We start from the raw sequence: 24,399 nt of genomic DNA, 5'->3' as shown, positions 1-24,399 counted from the left end.
TCACCTCAGAATTAATGTTTTATGCTCTTTTTCCTTTTTTATTTTAAATTTTCTCATATGTTTTCATTATATTCTTTCCCTTCTCCCTACTCCTCCCAAATCTTCCCCACCTCCCTACCCATTTAGCTTCATGTTCTTTCTCAGAAAAAGGAAAGAAAAACAATTAGTTAAAAAAAGGAAAAGAAAAGAAAATCAAAACAAACTAAAAAGAAAACATGTATGACCCAAAAAAAATGAAACAATGCACAAAATGGAAAACAAACCATGGCATCTGTTTTGTCCTGGCCGACTACTTCTGAGCAGGGGGCCTGCACTAGCATGAAGTGATCTAGCCAAACTGATTTTCCCTCTCCTAGTAGGTGTCAATTGCAAATATCTTCTTGATTAGGGATAGGACTGTGTCTACTTCCCCTTCTCATTTTCTCTGATGTGAACCCGTGCAGGTCTTGCACATGCCATCCAGTCTCTGCAAACTCCTGTGTGTGTCAGTCCTGTTGTGCCTGGGCATGCTGGAGTTTCTCTGGAGTCATCCCCTCTGGCTCTTACAATTGTTCTAACTCCTCTTCCCATAGATCCTTTGGGGAGGCCAGGAGCGGGGTGGGGGTGGGGGTGGTTATACACTTTCCAGCTTACATTTGTCTTAGTTTCTTGGTTTTACTAACTACAGATTATTCCTGTTCAGTTATAAAATAGACCTTTCCTAAGTTTGATCCTCAATTTAGAATATAGAACATTGAAACCAAGTATCATGTTTTCTAGTTATTATAATTCTTAAAAAAAAAAACAAAAAACAAAAACAAAAAACATTATAATTCTCAAGTGATCCCTTTTCCTGTAGCCTTACTGTTTTCTTCTTTCCTTTCTTTTTTCTCCTCCTTGCCCCTCCCCCCCCAGATGGGGTTTCTCTGTGTAACAGCTCTGGCTCTCCTGACTTTGTAGATAAGGCTAGCCTTGAACTTACAGAGATCCACCTGCCTCCTCTTCCTGGGTGTTGGGAATTAAAGGCATGCACTATCATTGCCTGGCCCTTACTGTTTACTAATTCATGAGGTTTCACTAATACAAAATATATGCTATTGAGTGTTCCATCTCAGTTTTGCTATAGTTAAAGAAATGTGGTCTAATAGAGTAGTATACTGAAAATTTTAAAATGCCAAACGTAAAGATAGATAAAAGCTAGCATATACAGGAATTGTCATCTACAATATACATTTACACTCACTCACATCCCAATAGTTGTAAACAGCGATGTTTATGGATTACTGCTGTTTGTATATGATCATTTCTTACTGTTTTTGATGAATTCATTCCAGGATCTCCTACAGGTGCAAAATCATGGCCTGTTATTTGCAGATAACTTATACACATCATCTTTTATACTTAAAATCATCTCTAAATGACTAAGTAAAGGCCATGTAACAGATGTCAAATTATTTTTTTTTTCTTGAATAATGACATGAAACAATACATAGTTCTACTACCCTGACTCAGCTATAGCTTAGGTAAGTTCTGGTTCCACTTGCCAATTTTTCTGTTGTCAAATGCTTAACCATATTTCTGATCTATCACTGCAGTAGACTTACAGCATTGGAAAGAAACAACATTTTTCAAAGCTACAAGTATCAGTCCTTTCAAAGGGCTCTTCACTTTGGCTTGCTCTTTTAGGGCCTTTTAATTTAAGAAACTTATTTTTAACAACATTCCCCACCCTTCTAGAAGACCAGTGAAGAGCAGCTAGCCACAGTGAGAAGCAGATGCTGGCATTCAGGCTTAGTGCAGTAGTCAGATATGTGACTTCCTCTTCATACAACAACTGTCACATATGCTCTGGAGCAGCCCGTGGTCCTCTCGCACGCTGGTAAAACTACCACGGACAAAACCTCAAAGGGTAAATAAAGCTCGGGTGCCAGGTGTCTAAGATGTTATAAATAACCTATAGGTTTTTTTATAGAATAGCTTCCCCAAATAGAAATGCTAGGAAGGAGTATGGGCACTTTCTGTGTCTTGAGGTTGCCGTCAGATTTCTTTCCGGAAATGTTAACATCAGTTTATAGTGCCTTCAGTAGTAAGAGTGCCGGTGTCCTGGAATCATCACTATTAGCTATGTACTTTTCACATGTTACTGAATTGAGTAAAGTTGGTTTTCTTGGAGAACTGAACACCTTGATTTAAAATGTTTTAAAAGCTCTATACAGATGTATAGATATATATATAAATACTTGCCGGGCAATGGTGGCGCACGCCTTTAATCCCAGCACTCGGGAGGCAGAGGCAGGCAGATCCCTGTGAGTTCAAGGCCAGCCTGGGTCTACAAAGTGAGTTCCAGGAAAGGCGCAAAGCTACACAGAGAAACCCTGTATCGAAAAACCAAAAAGAAAAAAGAAAAATACTTTGTGTGTGTGTGTGTGTGTGTGTGTGTGTGTGTGTGTGTGTGTGTACGCGCGCGCGCGCGCGCGCATGCATGTGTGTATGTGGAGGTCACAGAACAACTTGCAGGCATCATTTTTCTCCTTTCTAGCATGTAGCTTCTTAGGATCAAACTCCAGTTGTCATGTCTGGTGACAAGTATCTTTATCCACTGAGCCAACTTGCAAGCCTAAACTGTATTTTTGAAAGCTCCCAATAGGGTATTTTTACTGTGAACACGTGTTATATGCATGCCTATGTGTGCACTTGAGTATAATAGTGAAAGAGGTCTTTTTACATATTATATGTAGTATATGAGATAATTGAGCTACTCTTTCTTAACATTGGTTTACACATTTGAAGAGTAGGACTAATAATAGTTTTTGAGGCATTTGTGAAGGTACATTTCATGTCATGTATATTTTGGTAGTTTTACCTTAAGAAATGTAGGTTTTCGGTAACAGTTACTGTGAACTTTCTTCTGTGGTCTTCTATGATATTATACTTGAGTAAACCACAGAAGCCCATGTATCAAAGTCCAGAGGGAAATAGATAGCAGGCTCCAGTCAGATGGAAACACATTGTCCACAAACTTGACTAAGATGAACTACTCCTTCTATTGATACTTAGTTCCTATGGAAATGTAGTAAACCAACCATAACTAGGGTACGTAGCAACATTAATTAGAAGATTCTTGAAAGAGCTGTAATTCCTTATTTTTGTGTTTGTGAAGTAGTATCTTCTACTATATACTGTTCCTAAAGTTCCTGTCTGACTATTGAATTTGGTAGATAAGGTGATGCTTGTAATTAGCATTATCTAATGATCTAATTAGTGAATATGCCTCATTAGACAATTTATAATAAACAGATAAGTTAAGTATATCTCTAACATAACTTTTCACATATTGATAATTCTATTAATAGGCATGGTGCTTAGAATAAGAAGGAGATAGTAGGTGGTACGGGATGTTAACATACATATTCAAAGTTGAAAGTATTCAGGGCGAAAGCCTGCCTTAAGCAGAGAGAGAGGAAGGAGAGGGAAATCGATTTTTAAAAGAAAGTTGAGGACATTAAGGAGGAGATCATCTCATGGACTGGAATTGACAATGAGTAGCAAGAAGGCTACACTGTGGGGGAGAAAAGTTCACCAGTTCACTTCTATTTATTTGTTTATTTATTTATTTCCAAATGCCATTTATTGAAGTGGGGGAGAGGTTTTAAATACAGGCTTACAGCACAGTGGGAGAACCCTGGAGGGCAGAAGTTTGCTACCAATGTTTTACAATCTTGCATCTAAGCTGTTAACGCCCATTATGCAGGATACACAGGCAAGGAACTTCCCTTAAGCATTCAGGAGGGTGGAGCCTGGCAGGGAATTAGCACAGGGATGATATCAAGGTCAAGGTCAGCGAGCAAGGCAACAGTTACCCAAAATGGGGGCCAGGACTCTACAGGTCCCCTTTTTACTAGAAAATGAGCTTCTGACTTAGGTTGCTTGGGACGTCAGCAGGTCACCTTACCCATCATAGAGATAGAGACGACTGCCCAGGCCACACAGGTGCTCTGTCTTAGGTTGGTGAGCAACCCCCAGGCATTACCCATCTCTGAATACTCATTATCATACAGGCTCAATCGTGTGTGAGGCCACTATGTGTTGGGGGACTCAAATTAGTGCCAATGGAGACAAAGTGGATTTTGTTAATAGCTGAGTGTGACTGCTAATGAGTAAAAGCCAGTCTTTGAGGAAGACTGGAAATTGAGTGTTCATTGCTGGTTTGATTGATAATTGTGAAACTGGAGATGGTTTGTGAGAGATTTCGATATTAATATGGGATGTAGGAGATTCCTTCTGAAGACTACACCAGTGGTAAAGCTGTGAATGTCATGGGCCTTTCTTGTTAGAAACACTTGGGATTGGGATCCTTACTCTTGAGAAGGAGGAATGGAGTCCAGAGAAGCAAAAGCAAAAGCCCCTCTGTCTCATCCAGCAGAGAGTTCCCCTTTCTTCCTGCCTTGGGCCATGGAGCAGGGATACATCTCTTCCTCTCCACCTTGTCTTCCCTCCACTTTTCAAAGCAGGGTCCCAGTTTTACTCTAGCGTCTGCTCTTTAGCTTTGTCCTTTCCCGTCTTCCTGTAATCTCAGATCTGTTGCTGTCTTCCGCTAGTAGCTTACACAGAGATCAGGGACAATCATATATGACTGTTGAATTATTAATTCTTTATTCAGAAACAAAATGGTTTTAATCAGTTGTGCATTCATTTTGTTAGGTAGCCCTTATCCCAACATTTCATTTTCAGACATCTTAAAACCTGTTCAGGCTGGGTGGTGGTGGCACACACCTTTAATCCCAGCACTCGGGAGGCAGAGCCAGGCGAATCTCTGTGAGTTCGAGGACAGCCTGGGGTACCAAGTGAGTTCCAGGAAAGGAGCAAAGCTACACAGAGAAACCCTGTCTTGAAAAAACAAAACAAAAACCTGTTCAGTATTAATTTTTGGCTATTTCTTTATTTCTGTTTATTGCCAATGTATTCATTATTTGAAATACATTCACAAGATATTTTTTGCTCATAACTTTTTAAAAAGCCAGATATTTTAAATTTTGAATTGAAGGCCAGGAATATAACTCAGTAATAGAGTACTTGTCTAGCAAGACCCTGGGTTAAGTTCCTAGTGCCACAGTGGGGTTGTGGGGAAGTTAAAGGATGAGATGTAACTCAGTGGCTGAGTACTTGTCTAGCTTGAATGAGTTCCCAAGTTTGATCCTTAGAACCACAAACGCAAAAAAGCTCCAAATGTCATACCCAAAACAGCTAGCCTTGGGCTGAAAAAAGACAAAAAGAAAAAGGGTTGAGTTGAGAGGAGAGTCAAATGGAAAGCCTGTGCTTAAAAATGAACTAAAAGAACTTGCAGTCTGCCTCCTAGTTTGACAATGGAAAAGAAAGTTTATATGGTAACTGCAGAGTCACACAGCTGTTAGGTGATTAGAATTTTAAAACTCAATCATCCAGGTAACAGGGTGACTATAAAAGCTTTGTAAGGTAGTAAGCTGAAATTAATACTGTGTAAATGACATTTGAGTCATTTGTGGACTGTATAATAAAAATAGAAGCAGGAACTAGAGAGATGGTTCAGCAGTTACGAGCACTTACTGTTCTTGCAGAGGACCTGGGTTCGGTTTTCAACACCCATGTGATAGCTCACAACTGTCTGTAACTCCAGTTCCTGTGGCTCTGACACCCTTTTCTGGCCTCCAGGGGCTCCTGCCCAAATGTGATACAAGCCCACAAGCACATGTCTATTAAAAATAAATAATTTAATAAATAAATTTCATTAATTAATTTAATAAAAATAATTTTTAAAAAATCTAAAAGTGAGCCGGGCGGTGGTGGCGCACGCCTTTAATCCCAGCACTCGGGAGGCAAAGCCAGGCGGATCTCTGTGAGTTCGAGGCCAGCCTGGGCTACCAAGTGAGCTCCAGGAAAGGCGCAAAGCTACACAGAGAAACCCTGTCTCGAAAAACCAAAAAAAAAAAAAAAAAAAAAAAAAAATCTAAAAGTGTTTCTAGAACATTTTCTTTATAGAGTTGCTTGTCAGTCTCTCAGTTTCCTGGGTTATTGAAAGATATTTTCTTCCTTAGTAATATTAAAGTGAAAACTGGGGATACTTTTTATGCTGATTATAATACATTTGGTTTCTGTTTTTCTAGTGTTTATGATAACATCTAGGATTTTTTTATTATTAATTTTTTTATTTCTTGAGGTTATAATACAGTCACATCACTTTCCCCTTCCCTGTCCTCCTTCCAAACCCTCCCATATACACTGCCTTGGTCTCTCATGTCCTGTTTTTGCATGAATTGTTGTTACATAAATGTGTGTGTATGCATAATTCTTAAATACAGACATATAACCTGTTCATTCTGTATGAGGTTACTTGTGTGTGTATGTTTTCTCCGGGGCTGACCGTTTAGTTTTTTATAACCAATTGGTGTGCTGTTCTTTGGAGAAGACTATTTCTACTGACTGCTCTTAGCATGCTTGAGTTGCCTGTAGTTTCTTGGTGGGCTTGAGGCCTAATGAGCTTTGGTGTCGTTCTTGTTTAGGCATTGACGTTGGTGAGACTTTCTGGATGTAGCTTCTGACATTCATAGGGGACATAGTGTCACAGTAAATCCCAGTTCCTCTGGCTCTTACAGCCTTCCTGCCCCTCTTCCACAGTGATCCCCGAGCCTTAGGTCCACGAGTTGTATTATAAATATAGCCTTTGGGACTAGGCTCTGCAACTGCATTGTGTTTGGTTGTGGTTTTTTGTCATGGCCTCCATGTGTTGCAACAAGAAGTTTGCTTGCTGAGAGGTGAGGACTACACTTATTTGTGGGTATAATGACAAATATCCAGAATATAGTTAGGGATTATGCTGGCTTAGTAAAATGGTGGTTGTGGGTTCTCCTCTAAGATACATGAATTCACTGGCCCTGTGTAGTTGGCTAGGTTTCTACTACCAGGGATGATTTCCCTCTTGTTGGGTTAGGTTTATATTTTTAAATTTTAAATTTAAGATTTTATTTATTTTTATTTTATGCATATTGATGCTTTTCGTGGTAACCAAAATAAATAGTGATAAAAGAAAAGAGACTATTTCTGGCTAGTCTGTTCTTAGACCTAGCTGTGCTGGTGAGGCTGTGAGTGTTGCAGGTTAGAGTAGGGAGAACACCTGCTGTTGTGGATATCCTAGGCCAGTCCGCATCTTAACCCCTTTCCCAGAAGAAGGAAATGTACTGTCAGTGTATGTGAGGAAGCCAGTTCAGAAGGTGCTGTATTGGGTTCCTAAATTTAAAGTATGTTTACTGTATTAGACTTTACCGTCTGCTGTATTAGACTTTAGTATGGTGTAGGTGGTATGATTGTTTTTGCTTATTTTTAACTCTTGCTTGGAATTAATTGAATACTGTAGCTTAAATAGTATCTTTCATCTGCTGAAAATTTCTCTACCATTTTCCTCTTAAAAATCCTAGGTTGTCTTCATCTTCTCTGGTTTCCCTTCTAGAAATGGTGTTTGGTTTGTGTTTTATGTGTTACTTTCTTCGTTTGTGTCTGATAACTCTTGACTTCTGTACCTTTGGATCTACACAACTTAGTGGGTAATTTCTTCAGTTCTGCTTTTATTTCATTGATTGATTCTTTCTCTGTAGTATATGTGTTGTAACTTGGACACTGACTAGTTGTTTTTTATCTCTGGGAGTTGCTTTTTTCTTTTTTCCTCCAAACTTGTCTCATCCTTTTGATAATCTTAATTTTTTAAATTTCCTCTTTCACTTTTTTAAGTGCTGATTTTATATTTTGTATCTCAATTTCCAAATCCGTAGTTTATGTTTCTGTCTTACTGGTTTTTATTTCTACTTTCTCTAGTTCATCGGGGATTTTAATTGGAATCTTGTTGTCTCGGATCTTTCTTTTCTTATAAGAAATCTATATCAGAAGGCCTTTTTTAGAGAGTATTTGTCAGGTGCCTGGGGCATTTCTAATCCAAGACCTATCGAATTTTTGAGTTGGTGTATTTGGGACCACACAAGTAGTGTGAATTCCAACTACAAGTCCATGGCTTTGTGGGCTTGTGGTTACAAAGTCTCTAAGGAAACTGTATTTTTACTCCCCCTGATCTGCATGTACTCCCCCTGAACTGTAGGGGGAGGGTCATCTAGTGGGGGCACATTTAAAGATCCCAGGACCTCCCACCATGATCAGACTCCAAACTTTGTCCCCTGCCTCCTTGGCTAGCAGCCCATAACAACCCCAAATCCATACTAGACATATTAGCTTAGTATGTATCCCCAAGGAAAACTCCCTGCTTCTGAACTAGTTTAATATTTCTGTTTGGGCTTCCTTGTTGAGACTTGACTCAGGAATTCTTTTTCTTTGTATCTTAGTCATTCATGTAAAAGATTTCATTCATTTTCTACCTTGCCTATAAATGTATAAAAGTAACAATAGAACAAATAATTTCTCAGTCTTTGCCATCAATAAGTTAGCAGATTGTCTTTCCCAGACTTGGCCAGAAGTTAGTCTGCAAATATGAGGCTATCTTGGTAGTATGTTACTGTGATTACAAGCTCTTGGAAGGCAAGGAAAACATACAAATAAACATGAGACAAATACAAGAAACAATAGCTCCATAATGAGGCCCACATGTCTTGTATTTGAAGTCAGTGTTTTAAGAACATTGAACTCTAAGAAGCAGGCCTAGGGGACAGTTTGATGTGTAGTAAAGTTAATACCCTTGGAAGTGGAAGCCATTATTGTTTTAAGGGAGAATGAAAGGGCATTTAGAAAAGGTTAGAGAAAGATAACTTAAGTTCTAGACATATGTAAAGCATTTTCTACCAGTGTTGTTATTGTCTAAAGTGAAATAACTTTAGGCAATAACAACAAAAAGTAACATCTATTCAATGAGTACTTTGGGCACATCTGTGAATATTTATTAAATGTTTTTGGGGGAGACACAATTGTTAGGTGAGTAGAAATTCCCAGTCTAAGCATCTTTCTTAGACTTATCCTTATTATCCTTATTTTATCTTTGTTGTTTTCACATAGTAAATGTAACAGGATTCTAATAGTATTGAGTACAGCCAGAGAACATTTATTGACTCTGATTGACTGACAGCATTAGCTATTTGCTATTATTGCAGAACTAGTTTTTATTTTACTTTCCAATTCCATGTGTTGTTGCTCCCAGTCAGTGGGGTGAAACAGATTTGAGTCACTTTTCCCTTCCCTTGCTTTCTTATTCTATAGACGTTTATAAGATGTGTGCTGTAGGACTCGCACTAGCTACTAATCTGGACTAGGTGTCCCTTTGACCCTAGTTACGTGAGTAAATGTGTCCTTCCTTGTCCTAAGACTTTCGGGAGTAATATGCTATTTTGAAGAGGTGCCTTGATGGCAGTGCTACTCAGGACATGACTGGTGGTTTTCCTCTATAAAATCCAGTACCCAGAATGAGTTCCACATTTGAAGATTTGGTGTTAGTGACGGTGGTTAGTAACATTTTAAAAGTGTTTGGAATTGAGTGCCACATAGTCTAATTTATAACACACACAAAAATTTTAAGAGATTGATATATAAGTGTTCATAAATACTCCCAGTGAGTCCTAAGCCTTTATTTGAGTAAAAAGTGCCAGTTTTGACCTATATGAGAACTCTTAAAACCTGCATTTTGTTTTTATAAACAAAGCCTGTAATAGTACCTAGTTGAGTTGTTTTAAAACATTCATATCCTTTGAAGACTTCAAATATTTCATATGGATAAGGTCAGGAGGAATGTATATTCTTCTTATAGATTTTGTGAGAATATTTATGAGTCTTTTGTATGCACAGAAACTGCCAAAATGATTCTGAATAGATTGTGCTTATTAAATTATTATTGCCGTATTGAATCATCTGTAGTTGTAGCTCACTTTAGAAGGGGCTTTACCCCTTATTTGTGGGATTAATGATATCTTTATCAGTCTGTGGATATATGCTTAAAGATTTTTTTAACCAATTTGTACAAAACTAAAAGCAGTTATAATGAAGTTGTTTTTCAGTCACATCGTGGCTTCTCTTAAATGAGGCTAAAACGACTCTGAAGAATGTTCTTGTGCATTTGCCAAGAGACTTCTGGGATGGGCATATTTTTAAGAATTCAGAACATAAACAACTGTAATCTGTGGCAAGAGATTTAAATGACCTCATGATGACAATGAGAACAAAGCATTTTTAAGTTACTGTGGTGGTGTGTTAATTCACTGCAATGTGTTTGTCAGTCTTCTATTTTGGTATAGTAAGTGAGAGCCAGGCAAAGGAAACTACAGACTGACTTGAACTCAAGATATTATTTCTTTATTGCTAGAAACAAACTAAGTTCCAGAGAAATATTATTTCCTAAGGATAAATAATGCATGCATTATTCTAGAACTAGTGGTTCATGTGAACCAGTTAGAGACAGAAGCCATTTGGAACTTAAAGTTTTGATTCATTTTCTATTGGAAATAATATGTTCTAAACATCAAAGATCAAACACTTGGCAGGAAATAATCCTTCCTTCAAATAGTTCAAGACGTGTTTATTAAGTACTTTGTGTGTGTTTGGGACTGTGCTAAATATTATGAGATGTGAAAGAAAGTGACTCTACACTGTTTTTAGTATACAGAACTGGCATATGCAGGTGGAACTTAGGAAAAAGAACTATATATTCAAGTACCAAATAAAATGACATCTCACTTACATGATGCAAATAATCACATAACCCCTTTTCAGAAACTACCTCTAGCTACGGACATGGTGGCACATACTTTTATTCCCAGCTTTTGGGAGGCAAAGGCAGGTGGATCTTTGTGAATTCACATCGTGAGTTCTAGGGCAAACTGTGTCTCAAAAAAATAAAAACAAAAGATTTTAAAGATTTAACTATCATCTAATAATATAATAGTATGTCTATGAAGTTTGAGGTTAGAGTGATTATATGCTGATCTGTGTGCATTATATATGTTACTCTATCTTGTTATGTGAAATCAACTTGTTTTATCAGAATTTACTGCTTTCTCCTATATGAGGATCTCATCTTACATTCCCTAGGTACATTACTGGTTCATTTGAAGATCTGTATATGACTGTATTCATTCACATAACTTCTAAAAGCTGTATACTAAAGTAAAATGTTTTTCTCATAAAGAATGAGTTTTAGTGATTTCTTTTATGTGTATGAGTCTTTTATCTGCTTGTGTAATAGGAACTCAGGGCATGCTTGGTGCCCACAGAGGACAGAAAAGGGCATTGGATCCCTAGCACTGGAGTTAAAGGTAGTTTTGAGCCACCATGTGGGTGCTGGGAATCAAACCTAGGTCCTCTGAAAAAGCAACCAGTGCTCTTAACTTCTGAGCTATCTCTCCAACCCCAGATATATTTTTTAATTGAAGTTTGTGTTTCTTTTTTTTTTTTTTTTTTGCATCTAACAAATCAGAGCTCCTACCCTCAGTATTTTATATATGATTTAATTTAATACTTTTCTAAGTCTTGGAAATTTGGAGATTAAGTATTTGCCTAGCAGCCAGGAAATGGACCTTAGCACTCACCTGTTTCAACCTGGTCTTGAGCACTCACAGCACTGTTGTTACTAGTTCTATATATTTTAACATCTACCAAGTATTTTGAAGTTCAAAGGGAGGGAAGTATATGTGGGAGGGAAGGTTTGCATCCACCTAATCTCTGCCAGATTTATTTTGTATCCTGAGACCAAAGGTAAATTTGAATGAATAGGTGTTAAAGCCTAAGCTGGCCAAGGTCATTACTACTACCAGAGTAAAAAGTATATAACTACGTTTCTGTCTTCTTTGAAGATGGTGGTATTTATTTATTCATCTACTTTTGTTAGAAATTTTGAAGGACATAGTTAGATGTGGAGTTTTAAATATTTATATGACACAAAATCCATCTTTTAAAAATAGCAAATGGTTTGGCATGGTGGCACACACTTATAATCCAGTCTGTCAGGCGGCAGGGCCAAGAGGACACCACAAGTTCAAGGCCTGTCTGGCCTACATAGTAAGTTGGGGACCAGCCCAGTCTTCCAGTTCTGCATAGTGCAAACCTGTTTCCATATAAACAAAATAAAATGTAACAGTAAGTGGAATGATCAAAATGGTCATTTCAGAAAAGAGGTGAGTGATCTAATTCATCGTCCCAAACACATTCAAAATGCTATAAATGCAAAAAACAGTCCTGGAAATTATTCTAATTGCTAAATACCTTAAAAATTCTAGTTTAATGGCCAAAGGATAGATGAGTCAAGAGCAGAATATAGGAGCAAAAGCTTTAGAGATGAGCCATGAAAACAAATAACAGCATTGAAAGAACCAAGCCATGTAGAGTCGAGGGAAGCTGGTGGCCCTTTGGTTCTTAACTCTATAGCCTTGGAGAATACTTAAGCAGTGACTCGAGGATTTGTTCTCCAGTTCTTGTTGGTCACAGTGCACAGGGAACACAGACTTTCATTCGAGTGACAAGAAAAACTAGAGATGATTTTTGCTTAATGAGTTAGTTGTAGCTTGTGTTTTTGCTTCATAATTTTTCTTCACTCAAGTCTTCACCAAAAGGCAAAGAAGCAGGAATTCTTCTTAGAGACTCAAAACAAGTGTAGAGAGAGGAAATTTAGACCTAAGTAAATATTTGGGTTCCTTTTTCCTTTATTTTTTAAATTTTGTTTGTTTGTTTTGAGACAGTATTTCTATTATATAGCCCATTTGAACTTAAACTCAACCTTGAAGTACTGGGATTGTAGGTAAACCACCATGTCTAATAGATTCCCTCCCTCTCCCTCCCTCTCCCTCCCTCTCCCTTCCTCTCTGTCTCTCCCCCTCCCCTCTGGAAATTGGTTACCTGTCATTTTGTGGCCTTAATATTGCAGGTATTCATGTTGGATATACCTACTTACATAAATTATGTATGTTTCTTTCTGCTTTTGTAAGCTTTTAACTGACTGAATATCACCATTTTCAACTAAACAATTTTTCCTTTCCAGGCCTTAAGGAGAGTGCAGAAGAGATGGTCAAAAACAAGTTGGAGGGAAAGGATAAACTGACCCCTTGGGAACAATTCTTAGAGAAGAAGAAGGAGAAGAAAAGACTAAAAAAGAAACAGAAGGTATTCATGCTAATTGACCGGGTGTTTATTGAATGCCAGTTCTAGGCTTCATACCGCACCCATTAGTTTGAAATGTTTGTCTCTGTGACAGAATCTCACTGTATGTATGGCCCATGCTCCCCAGTGCTGGGACTGTAGGTGAGAGCCACTACACCCATCTACAAAAAAATAATTTTTGGACCTTTATTGTGATAAAGTGGCAAAGTAGGGTAAACGTCCTACCCCCTTATATGCTACCTCTTCTTACTGCAGCTTTCTTCAAAACGTATATAGACAGTTAAATGCCATTAATAGAATAATTCCACAAATAATAAAGCTAACAGTTTCTGGGAAGATTTTCTAAGCTGAGACTTTTCCCCTACTTTTACTTTTTTCTTCTTTTAGTTTTGTTTTGTTTTTGTTTTTGTTTTTTGAGACAGGGTTTCTCTGAGTAGCCCTGGCTGTCCTGGAACTCACTTTGTAGACCAAGCTGGCCTAGAATTCTGAGATCCACCTGCCATTAATACCACTTAAAGGTATGCACCACCACCACCTGGCTGACTTCTCCTTTTCTTATTTGTATCCATTTAATTTCTTTCTTTTGCTTTATTGCTCCAGCTAATGTTCAAGCTCAATATTGAAAAAAAAGTGGGAATAATGAACAGTCCTGTCTTGTTCCTTATTTCTATAGAATTGCTTCAAGTTTTTCTCCATTTAGGATGGTGTTTGGGTTTGTCACATAAAGCTTTTATTATATTGATATATTCCCTCTAGTATATAAAAGAGATAAAAATCTCTCTTGGATTTTTATCATGATGGCATCTTGGGTTTTTTTTTTTTTCCAAAGGCTTTTTCTGAATTTACTAATCATGTACTAATCATATGTTTTTCTTTTTAATTCTCCTTACATTACTCATTACATTTATTGGCTTGCATATGTTGCACCATCCCTGCATCATATATAAAGCCAACTCGGTCATGGTGGATAATCTTTTTGATATATATCTGTCTTGCAAATATTCAGCTTGCAAGTATTTTATTGAGGATTTTTTTTTAATCTATGTTCATCAGGGATATTGGCCTGTAGATTTCTTTTTCTGTTATGTCTTTATCTGGCATTGGGATTAGAATGATACTGGCATCCATCATAGTAGGTGTTTAGGAGTACTCCTGTTTCTATTATTCTTTAAAATTTTAAGAAGATTGACTCAGATCTTTGAAAATGGTGAAATTCTTCTGTGAATTCATCTGGGCCTGGGCTTTTTTTCTGTTTGGTTTTTTTTTTTTTTTTTTTTTTTTTCCGAGACAGGGTTTCTCTGTGTAGTTTTGGTACCTGTCTTGGATCTCGCTCTGTAGACCAGGCTAGCCTCAGAGTCACAGATATCCACCTGGCTCTGCCTCCGAGTGCTGGGATTAAAGCTGTGAGCCACCACAGCCTGGCTCTTTTTTTTTTCCCCAACAGAAGCCTTATTATTACTTTTTCAGTCTCATTTGTTATGGATCTGTTTAGATTGCTATAACTTTGATAGTTATAGTGATAGTGAATCTAGAAATTCATCCATTTCTTTTAGATTTTCAACTTAATGGCATATGGGTGTTTTAATTATTCCCTTATCTGAATTTCTTTTATGTCTGTTGTAATATTTCCCTGTTTATTTCTGATTTTGTTAATTTGGGTCTTCTCTTTCATTCTTTTGGTTAGTTAAGCCAAGGATCAGTCAACTTGTTTATCTTCTCATGGAACCAGCTCTTAGATTTGTTGATTCTTTGTATTGTTTCCTTTGCTTCAATTTCATTGGTTTCTGCTCTGGTTTTTATTATGTCTGGCCATCTACTGGATTTATCATTTTTTCCAAAATTTTTAGTTGCATCATTAAGTCATTTATTTGTGTTCTTTATAATTTTGTTATGAAGGCACTTAGGGCTATAAATCTCCCTTGCAGGACAGCTTTTGTCTCCTAGAGATTTTGTTGCATTGTGGTTTTATTTTCTTTTAGTTACAGGATTTTTTTTTCTTTCTTATTTTCTTCTTTGACCCATTAATCACTCCAGTAATGAGTTGTTTACTCTCCATGAGTTTGTGTACTTACTGAAGATTTATTTGTTATTGATTTTAGCTTTTATTTAACTAGCATCAGGTAAGATACATCTGAATTTGTTAAGAATTGTTTTGTTAGCTGGGCATGGTGGCGCACGCCTTTAATCCCAGTACTTGAGAGGCAGATCCAAGCGGATCTCTGTGAGTTTGAGGCCAGCCTGGGCTACAGAGTGAGTTCCAGGATAGGCTCCAGAGCTGCACAGAAAAACCCTGTCTTGAAAAACCAAAAGAGTTGTTTTGTATTCCATGATATAGTCTATTATAGAGAACCTTCCATAGGCTGCTGAGTAGAATACATATTCTTTGGTATTTGGGTGGAATAAGTCCATTGGATATATAATATTATTTGTTTCTGATGTTTCTCTGTTTATCTTTTGTCCAGATGATCAGTCTATTAGAGGAAGAAGGGTATTGAAATCACCTACTATTAATGGGTTGATATTAATCTGTGCTTTTAATTCTAGTAGTACACATGAAATTGAGTGTACCAATTTCAGTACATATATGTTAAGATAGTAATACCTTTTTTGGTTCACTGTTCCCTTGATTAAAATGAAGTGTTTATGGTAGTTTGAATGTAGTTGACCCCCATAAGCTTATTGGGAGTGATGCTCTTAGGAGGTGTAGCTTTGTTGGAGGAAGTTTTTCACTGTAGGGGTGGCTTTGAGGTCTTCTATGCTCAAAATACACCCAGTGTCTTAGGCCACTTCCTGTTGCCTGTGGGATCTCTAGCACCGTGTCTGCCTGCATGCTATGATAAGGACTAAACCTCTGAAAATATAAGTCACCCCAATTAAATGCTTTTCCTTTATAAGAGCTGCCATTGTCATGGTATCTCTTCACAGCAATAGAAACCCTACCTAAGGCAGTGCCCTTTATCTCTTTTGATTAGTTTCTGTTTGAGGTCTATTTGTCAGATGTTAAGACAGTAACACCTACTTGCTTCCTGTTCCTTTTGCTTGGAATACTTTTTCCATCCTTCCGCTTTAAGATGATCCCTATCTTTAAAGCTGAGTTTCTTGTAAACAACAGAAAGATGGACTTTGTATCTTAATTCATTCAGCCAGCCTGTGTCTTTTGATTGGAGAGTTGAGGCTATTAATATTTAACATTATTGAAAGGTGTGTATTGCTGTCATTTTGTTGATTTTTGTTGTTGTTTTGTTGGTTTTTGTTTTTGTTTGGTTTGGTATTTGTGTTCTTAGTTGTATTTAGTATTTTATTAATTACAGTTTCATTTGTCTTCTTTCTAGGGTCTCTTGGCTATGCTTATTCTTCACTAAGAAGTATTGTTTCCAGTATTCTCTTTAGGCTTGGCTTTTCTGGACATGAACTCTTTTAGCCTATTTGAGTTGTGGAAAGTTTTTCTTTCTCCTTCAACCATGACAGATGGCTTTGCTGGGTACAGTAGTCTATGTAGGTGGTTTTGTAGAACTTGGCGTACATTGCTCTTTTGGCTTTCAAAGTTTCCATTGTGAAATCAGCTGTTATTCTGATGGGTTTTCCTTTTTATGTGACTTAGGATTTTCCTCTTGGAGCTTTCAATACTCTTTCTTTGTTCTGTTTAAGTGTTTTAACTGTGATATGTTGTGGGGAGTTTTGCTTATGGTCTTCTCTATTTGGTATTAGCTGTGCTTCTTAGATCGTCTGGGTATGTCTTTCCTTAGTTTGAAAGTTTTCTTTTGAACATCATTGTTCAAAAGCCATTGACCTGGGATCATCTGTGCCTATAAGTCAAAGATTTGGTCTTTTCATGGAGTCCCAGTTTCTTTCCTGTTTTGTTTTGTGTTTCTGCTTTCTTCATATTCTTTGCTTGTATTATTCCCCTAGTTTGTCTTTAGGTTCTAATCGTATGTCTTATATTTGATCAATTTTACTTATGCCTGTTGAATTCCTTTCTCAAATCTTGTATTGTCTTTGTCCTGTCATTTCAGACTTATGTTTGTGTTTTCTTGGGCACCACTCAGGTGTTTTGTTCTCCTTGAGTTCATTGAGCTATTCGATTGTGTCTTTAAACTCCAAGTTCTTTGATTAGTTTTATGATTGTTCAGTTCTGTGTCCTGGAGTTCATCTTGGTAATGCTCACTGGAGACCATTGCTATAGAACTTGGTGGGTTTGGGAGGACATACTGTCTTGACCTTTCATAGTTTTTGTGCAGTGAAATCTGGAAGTGTAGGCTTCTTGCGTTGGTCATGGATCTGATGCGAACACAGCAGACTGATGTGATGCCTGGAGGCTAGAACAGGAATGAGTGGGTCTGTAATTGTGGGTAAGCCTGGGAATTGGGGAGGGTGCAGTTACGGTGGGGTCAAGTGGGTTCACCAGGCTGAGCCAGAGCACATGATGTCCAAGCCTAGCTGGGCCTTGAGACTGGATCTGACACAAGCAGCCTCAGGACCGAAGTTAGGAGGAATTGTACCATGTACTCGTGTCTCACCACCTGGGCTTGGCTAAAGGGTCCCTCTAAATGAAAACTCCCAAATCTGGCAAGTGCCAGAGGGAGGAAGAGCAGCCAAGAGAAGATCTGGATTTGTTAACATGTAAAATACATACAGTAAGCAATCAGTGTCTTCAAGACTTGGTGTTCTGCACCAGACTTGATGATAGCATCAGATGCCTTCTGACTTCTTGGTGCCTTTAAAGCTTAATAGATCATATCATTTTGCATCCAGGATGAATATATTCTAAGCATATTTATTAAAATGACAGGGATGTTTTCTATTGTTAGAAATAAACCTAGTTTGATTAGTCTTATCTCGGTTTACTTTATGGTCTTATTTGTTAGTTAAATAGACCAATACAGTATAGACAGTCTCTTCAAATTGTATTAGGGAAATTTTAGCTTTCAAAATTATTTAAAATAGACAGATAGTTTACAGTGGTAGACCACAGATAAAACAAGGTGTTTGTTTTGTTTTGTTTTCTTTTGGAAATGGTCTTACTAGGTAGCCTTGGCTTACCTGGAACTTGTTATGTAGACCAGGCTGGCCTCAAATTCACATCTGCCTCTGCTTCCTCAGTACTGGAATTAAAGGTGTGTCCCACCATGCCTGGCCTTTTAAAAAAAAAATTGTTTTTAAAATTTTTATGTGTTTGTCTGTGTAAGTGTATATGTACATATGTGTACATGTAGATGCCCAAATAGGCCCTTAGAAGCCATAATTGGGTGTTGGATCCTTTGAAGCTGGAGTTAAGGTGGTTGTGAGCCATCTGACATGGGTCCTGATCTTTTTATGATAAAGTAGTGGTTGCTTTTAACTTCTGAGCCATCTCCTCCCCAAGGTCATTTTTTAAACTGAAAATAAGAACAGAGCATTAATTTATATGTTTTAAAATTTTGTAGTAGAAATCATTTCCTCTTTAACCAAATAGATTGTTCTAAATATTTGAGATAACCTATAGTGGTTGACTTTGTTATTGATAATCACTGCCGTTTTTTAGTTGTATCAAATATCAAGCCATTCTCTTTACTGAATAACCAACAATGTTCTCCTGTGAGGATCTATATCCCTTTATAACTCTTATGTCAGTTGAATATTGAATTCAATTGAAGTATTATTTTATAAATGTCTATGTATCTTAGTTTAGTTTCCTTTGCTATGATAAAATATTCTGACCAGAACAACTTGGTGAAGGAAAGGGTTTATTTCATCTTATACATCCAGGTAATAGGCTATTTCTGGGGAAGGATGCTGGGGAAGGAACTAAAGCAGGACACCGCTTTCTGGCATGTTCCTCTGGCTTTCTCAGCTACATTCTTTATGCAGCCCAGGACTAAAGATGGCACCACCCACAGTAGACTAGGCCCTACTGTGGTGATCTATTGTGTACCCTAATAAAGTTTGCCTGAGGATCAGAGAACAGAGCCAGCCAGTAGATTAGACATAGAGGTCAGGCAGTGGTGGCACACACCTCTAATCCCAGTACTGGAAGCACACATGCCTTTAATCCCAGGAAGTGATATGAGTGGGTGGAGAAAGGTATATAAGGCGTGAGGAGACAGGAACTAAAGACTTGTTTTGGCTGAGGCCTTTCTGGTGAGGACTCAGAGGCTTTCAGTCTGAAGATTCATGGGAACAGGATTGGCCGAGGAGTTGGTGAGGTGAGGTTGGCTGTGGCTTGCTCTGCTTCTCTGATCTTTCAGCTCTTACCCCAATATCTGGCTCAGGGTTTTATATTAATAAGACCAGTTAGCATTCAAACAACACTCTACTTCATCAATTAGCAGTTTAAAAAGTGCCCCCACAGACATGCCCACAGGCCAACCTAATGGAGGCAGTTCTTCAGTTGTGATTCCTTCTTCCCAAGTGACTCAAGTTTCTGTCAAGTTTACAAAAACTGAACAGTACAGTATGTCTCATTACTTTCTAAGGACGGGGACCACATATCTGATAATATTCTCTTACAAAAATCGTAGTTTCCTGTTAGTATTTTCCATGCATATGTGAGCATATTCTTGGGTGTGTGCACATATGTGTGTGGGTGCATGTGCAGACTGCTCTGCACCTTTGGGGGCTGTAGTTTCTTTGTTTGCCTGAGTTTGTTTGAGATCTGATCTCTTACTGAACTTGGAGCTTACTTACCTATTAGCTAGACTGGCTCTAGAGATGTTTCAGCACTCCAGGCCTCGTCCATCCTGCCCAGCACTGGGGCTACAGATGTACTTTTTTTTTTTTTTTTTTTTTTTTAACATGGGAACTGGAGATATGAACTCAGATCCTCAGGCTGTACGTAGCAAGCATTTTGCCAATTGAGCATCTCATCAGCTCTTCTTGACTATTTTCTAATTGTCTGGTGGAAAAACAAAAAGACTGAGTTAGAATTATTTTATAAATTAACTTGTTTTAGACTTTTAATTTTATATTGAATTTCTTGACTTCAAAAATGCTTATTATTTTCTTCATATTCACTTATTGCGGTCCTTACAATGTTGAAACTCTCTTTACATTCCTCTTTAAGGCTCTTGCTGAAGAAGCTAGTGAAGATGAGCTTCCTTCTGATGTTGATATGAATGATCCCTACTTTGCTGAAGAAGTTAAAAAAATAGGTAAGCCAGCTTGGATTTGTGATTTTTTTTTTTTCAGTTGGAATCCAAAGAAAAAATGATATGGGTTGAAAACCGTTAATGGTTTATAACCAAGTCTGTCTTGTAGATTTCAGTCATAAATCATATTGAGAAGAGCCAACATGCCCCCTGAACATAGAAGATATAAAATAATTCCCTTATAAAAGAAGACTTCCTTATTTTTGTGTTATGTTATGTATGACTATTTGGCTTGCATGTATGTGCACCACATGCATGCCATGTCCGAAGAAGCCAGAAGAGGATGTCAGAACACCTGGAACTAGAGTTTCAGATGGTTATGAGCTGCCATGTAGTGCTGGGAAGCTAACCTGGGTCCTCTACAAGAGCAACAAATACTCTTGACTGCTAAGCCATCTCTCCAGCTCCCTCATTATGAGACTTTTAGTAAGAGTGAGTTTAACAGTTTAATGGGGGCTCTTTCTGGAAATTTTCTTTATAGCTAGCCAGATGGACTCTAAAAGAATAATGGGATTTAGAATGAAGAATAGTCTCGTTGCATGATAGTACTTGCACTCCAGCACTCTGTCTTGCAAAGGCAGTGGAGAATTTGTCTGGCATGTATATAGTTTTTAAATATATATGAATGTGTTTGGTAAGGTTGAGGCCATACTTGGGCAAGTCAGTGCAGAAACCATTGTAAGTATTTCCAGTTGCTGTTGTGTGCTTTGCCTTCCCCTCGTCTTTATTCCACACACAAGAACTCCCAAAGGCTTATTCTTGGAGAACTGCAAGCTGGCATTGTAAAGAGAAGTAGTTTATGAGGTTTCCCTGCTTCTTGTCCCTCCTGACCAGTGGGCCAGAACAGTCCTCAACAGGAAAAGTCAGAATTGCTTAAAATTATTTCCTGCTTGTTATAGCCTTTTAGCACTGACATTTTATTGATGAAAGATCAAGTTGAATAAATTCTATTATAGAATATGAGACTCTTAGGAATTGGAAAGGGAAATGGAAACCTAGCATATTCTGCTTTTTATCATACCTGTGTGGTCATTTCTAAAAGATGATGAATTTTAGCCTTTTCCTCTGACTGACACAAAGTTTATTATGGAGCATTGTGAAGCATTAAAGTTTTCTTAAAGAGAGCACATTGAAATTGCACATAAGCTTTCTCTAGCAATAGTATCACACATTCTGAGTGAACAATATAGGTAGAATTTGTTTGTTTTCAATGTGTTTATTTCAGAATGCTCCATAAGAATTGTTTCTATCTGGTTTTAACAGTTATTGGTGCACATTCATAGAGGTAGGCATATTCCTAAGCATGCTCAATTAAGGAATACACTACTGAGCATGCCCAGTTTGAAGTCAGTTCAAGGACAAAAATGAACAATTTGTGAGGCATGGTTAGTTCAAGACTATAGAACTTGTTTAAAGGTTAAAGTTGGAGCTGACAAAATGGTTTTGAAGATAGAAGTGTTTGTCACACATACCTGATGGACCTGAGTTTCTTCCCCAGAACCCCACAGATGGAGAGAATCAGTCTCAAAAATGTCTTCTGACTGTGCACAAACTGAACTGTGGCATGCTTGTGCATATGTGTGTCACTGCACATGAGCATAAAATGACATTTTTAAAAGGTAGAAATAGTAGGTAGTAATATTTTTAACAAATTCAGCCTGTACCATGAAGTTGATGGACAGGAATGTCTCTGGGCATCATCAGTTTTCTTCATAATGTTTTAACTGACAAAACAACAAAAGATACTTTAAATACAATAATTATTTCAATTTATTTTCTGTAACTATAAAATCCTCACATCTGATTTAGAGTCTTGGTTTTTATGTGAATCAATAGACTTGATCCTTATGTACTTCTTGCAATATTATATTCCCAAGAGATTTAAAAAAAAAAAGCTTTGCTTTGTTATTTTTTGAGACAGGATCTCACTATGTACCCAGGCATGTCCTGATGCTGACATTTAAGGCATGTATGACCAGGACTGTCTTAAGAGATATTTCCTACTTGCTGTGAGATTCCCTGATGAGATAATGTTTCAGAACACAAACTTTTCATTTCCCTAGTATTCTGCATGTAACTGGGATCAAAAGAGTGGTTTTGGGTTTTTTTTGTTTGTTTGTTTGTTTTTTGTGTTTTGTTTGTTTTTTGGTTTTTCAAGACAGGGTTTCTCTGTGTAGCTTTGCACCTTTCCTAGAACTCACTTTGTAGCCCAGACTGGCCTCAAACTCACAGAGATCCGCCTGTCTCTGCCTCCCGAGTACTGGGATTAAAGGTGTGCGCCACCACCGCCTGGCTCACAAAAAAGTTTTTAAAAAGATGTACTCTCTCCTTGGATCCCCAGGACTGGACTTAGAGGCGGTTGTGAGCCACCATGTGGATGCTGTGAACTGAATTCAGGATTCCTTCAGGAACAAGTGCTCTCAACCACTGAGCCATCTTTCCAGCATCTTGATTTGTTATTACTGTAGAAAACATTGGGGGTGTGTTAATTACATTTCTGTTGTGATAAAACACCATAACCAAGGCAACTTATGGAAGAAAGAGTTTATTTTGGTCTATGGTTCCAGAAGGTTAGAGCCCATAATGGAGGATGGTGGCAGGGGCAGGAAACTGAGGGCTCACATCTTGATGCACAGTCATGAAGCAGAGAGAGTGTACTGGAAATGAGGGAGACTAAAAACACTCAAAGCCTGTTCTCAGTGTAATGCCATACCTACCAAACCTCCTCAGACATCACCACCAACTGGGGACCAAGGATACAGGTGCCTAAGACTGTGGGGGACAGTTCTCATTCAGACCATTACATTGGGTTATTTTTGTTTTGTTTGTTTGGAGACAGAGTCACATATAGCTCAAGTTGGCTTCTTTCTCCCTGTTAGCTAAGGGTAACCTCTTACCTCCACTTCCCAAGTACTTCAGTTGCAGGCATGAGTTGAACCGCCATGCCTGGTTCTATGTTGTGTTGAGGAGCTCTACCAACTGAGCTATATCCCCAGCCCAAGTTTGTTGCTTTCTAGTCAATGGAAGAAAAAGCAGTTTATCAAAAGAAGACAGTGTCCCACAGTACACAGAGAATCAGTGATGCAGTAACAGTCTAACAGATTTCAGATTAATCTTTCATACTTTATCACCCAGACTCCATCTACCTTTGAAGTCCCCACACTCAGACACACAAAAGAAAGAACAAAGTCATAGTATCAGCATAATTACTAAGGAACTTGAGATATATATGTATAATCAGACAATAATGGAAATAATTGCAGGTATCTTATAGGACTATGTGCCAAGCAGTAACTATATTCTTACAGTTTCCTAATTCATGAAGGCCATAGAATAACCCTACAGGTAACTGCCATTATTAAATTCCATATTTGGGGCTGGAGAGATGGCTCAGTGGCTAAAAGCACTCACTCTTTTGCAGAGAATTCCATTTCAGTTCCCAGCACCCACATGGCAACTCAACTGTAGCAGTTCCAAGGGATCTAATGCCCTCTTCTGACCTCCATGGGTACCAGGCAATTACTTGGTATGCACACATATGTGCAAGATATTGCTCAGAATGTAAAGGTGCTTGCTGCTACACCCAAGACCTGAGTTTGATCCCCAGGACCCACATGGTAGAAAAGGAAAACTGTTGGAATTCCTGGCCACTCCCCTAACTACATGACCACCCATTGTATCAGAGGTATTCTTCTTCGCAGGATTCTTCTGAGCCTTTTATCACTCTAGTCTAGCACCAACCCACGATTTAGGGGGCTGCTGACCACCCACAGGAATCACCCCCCTAAGCCCATTAAAAGTACCCCTACTAAATATATCAGTACTCCTAGCATCTGGGGTCTCCATTACATGGGCCCACCACAGCCTAATAGAAGGCCCATGTGCTGTTCAGATATTTAGTCATTCTTTAGGGCTTTAGGCCCTACGTCATCGTCACATAATTTCCACGCAGCATGATCACGCAATCTACGTGCATGCGTGGCGTAGCTCCATAAACACATGCGTATGTGCAGGGGAATCCATAAAAAGTGGATCACAGACTCCTCCCCTTTTTCTTTCCCATGCCCACCCCCATTTCCCTCTGAACGTGTCTTCCATAAACCTGATCACATTCTCTTCTGTTCTTCCCTTCTAATAAAACTCTGATAGTGACTTTTCTCACATGGTAACAGCGCCACTTAATGAGTAA

At 38.2% G+C, this 24,399-nt stretch overlaps 1 protein-coding gene across 1 annotated transcript in view; it reads left to right on the top strand.

Moving 5' to 3' along the window:
- Esf1 (ESF1 nucleolar pre-rRNA processing protein homolog) overlaps positions 1-24,399 on the top strand; it is a 52,609-nt gene that overhangs the window by 20,984 nt on the left and 7,226 nt on the right. The window contains exons 10-11 of the mRNA XM_028883575.2: positions 12,968-13,089; positions 20,126-20,213. Coding sequence (XP_028739408.1) covers positions 12,968-13,089; positions 20,126-20,213 — 210 coding nt within the window. The remainder of the gene's footprint in view (positions 1-12,967; positions 13,090-20,125; positions 20,214-24,399) is intronic.

Source organism: Peromyscus leucopus, chromosome 4 (genome assembly GCF_004664715.2).
Source record: "Peromyscus leucopus breed LL Stock chromosome 4, UCI_PerLeu_2.1, whole genome shotgun sequence".
Taxonomy (NCBI): domain Eukaryota; kingdom Metazoa; phylum Chordata; class Mammalia; order Rodentia; family Cricetidae; genus Peromyscus; species Peromyscus leucopus.
This window is presented reverse-complemented; position numbering and strand designations above follow the sequence as displayed.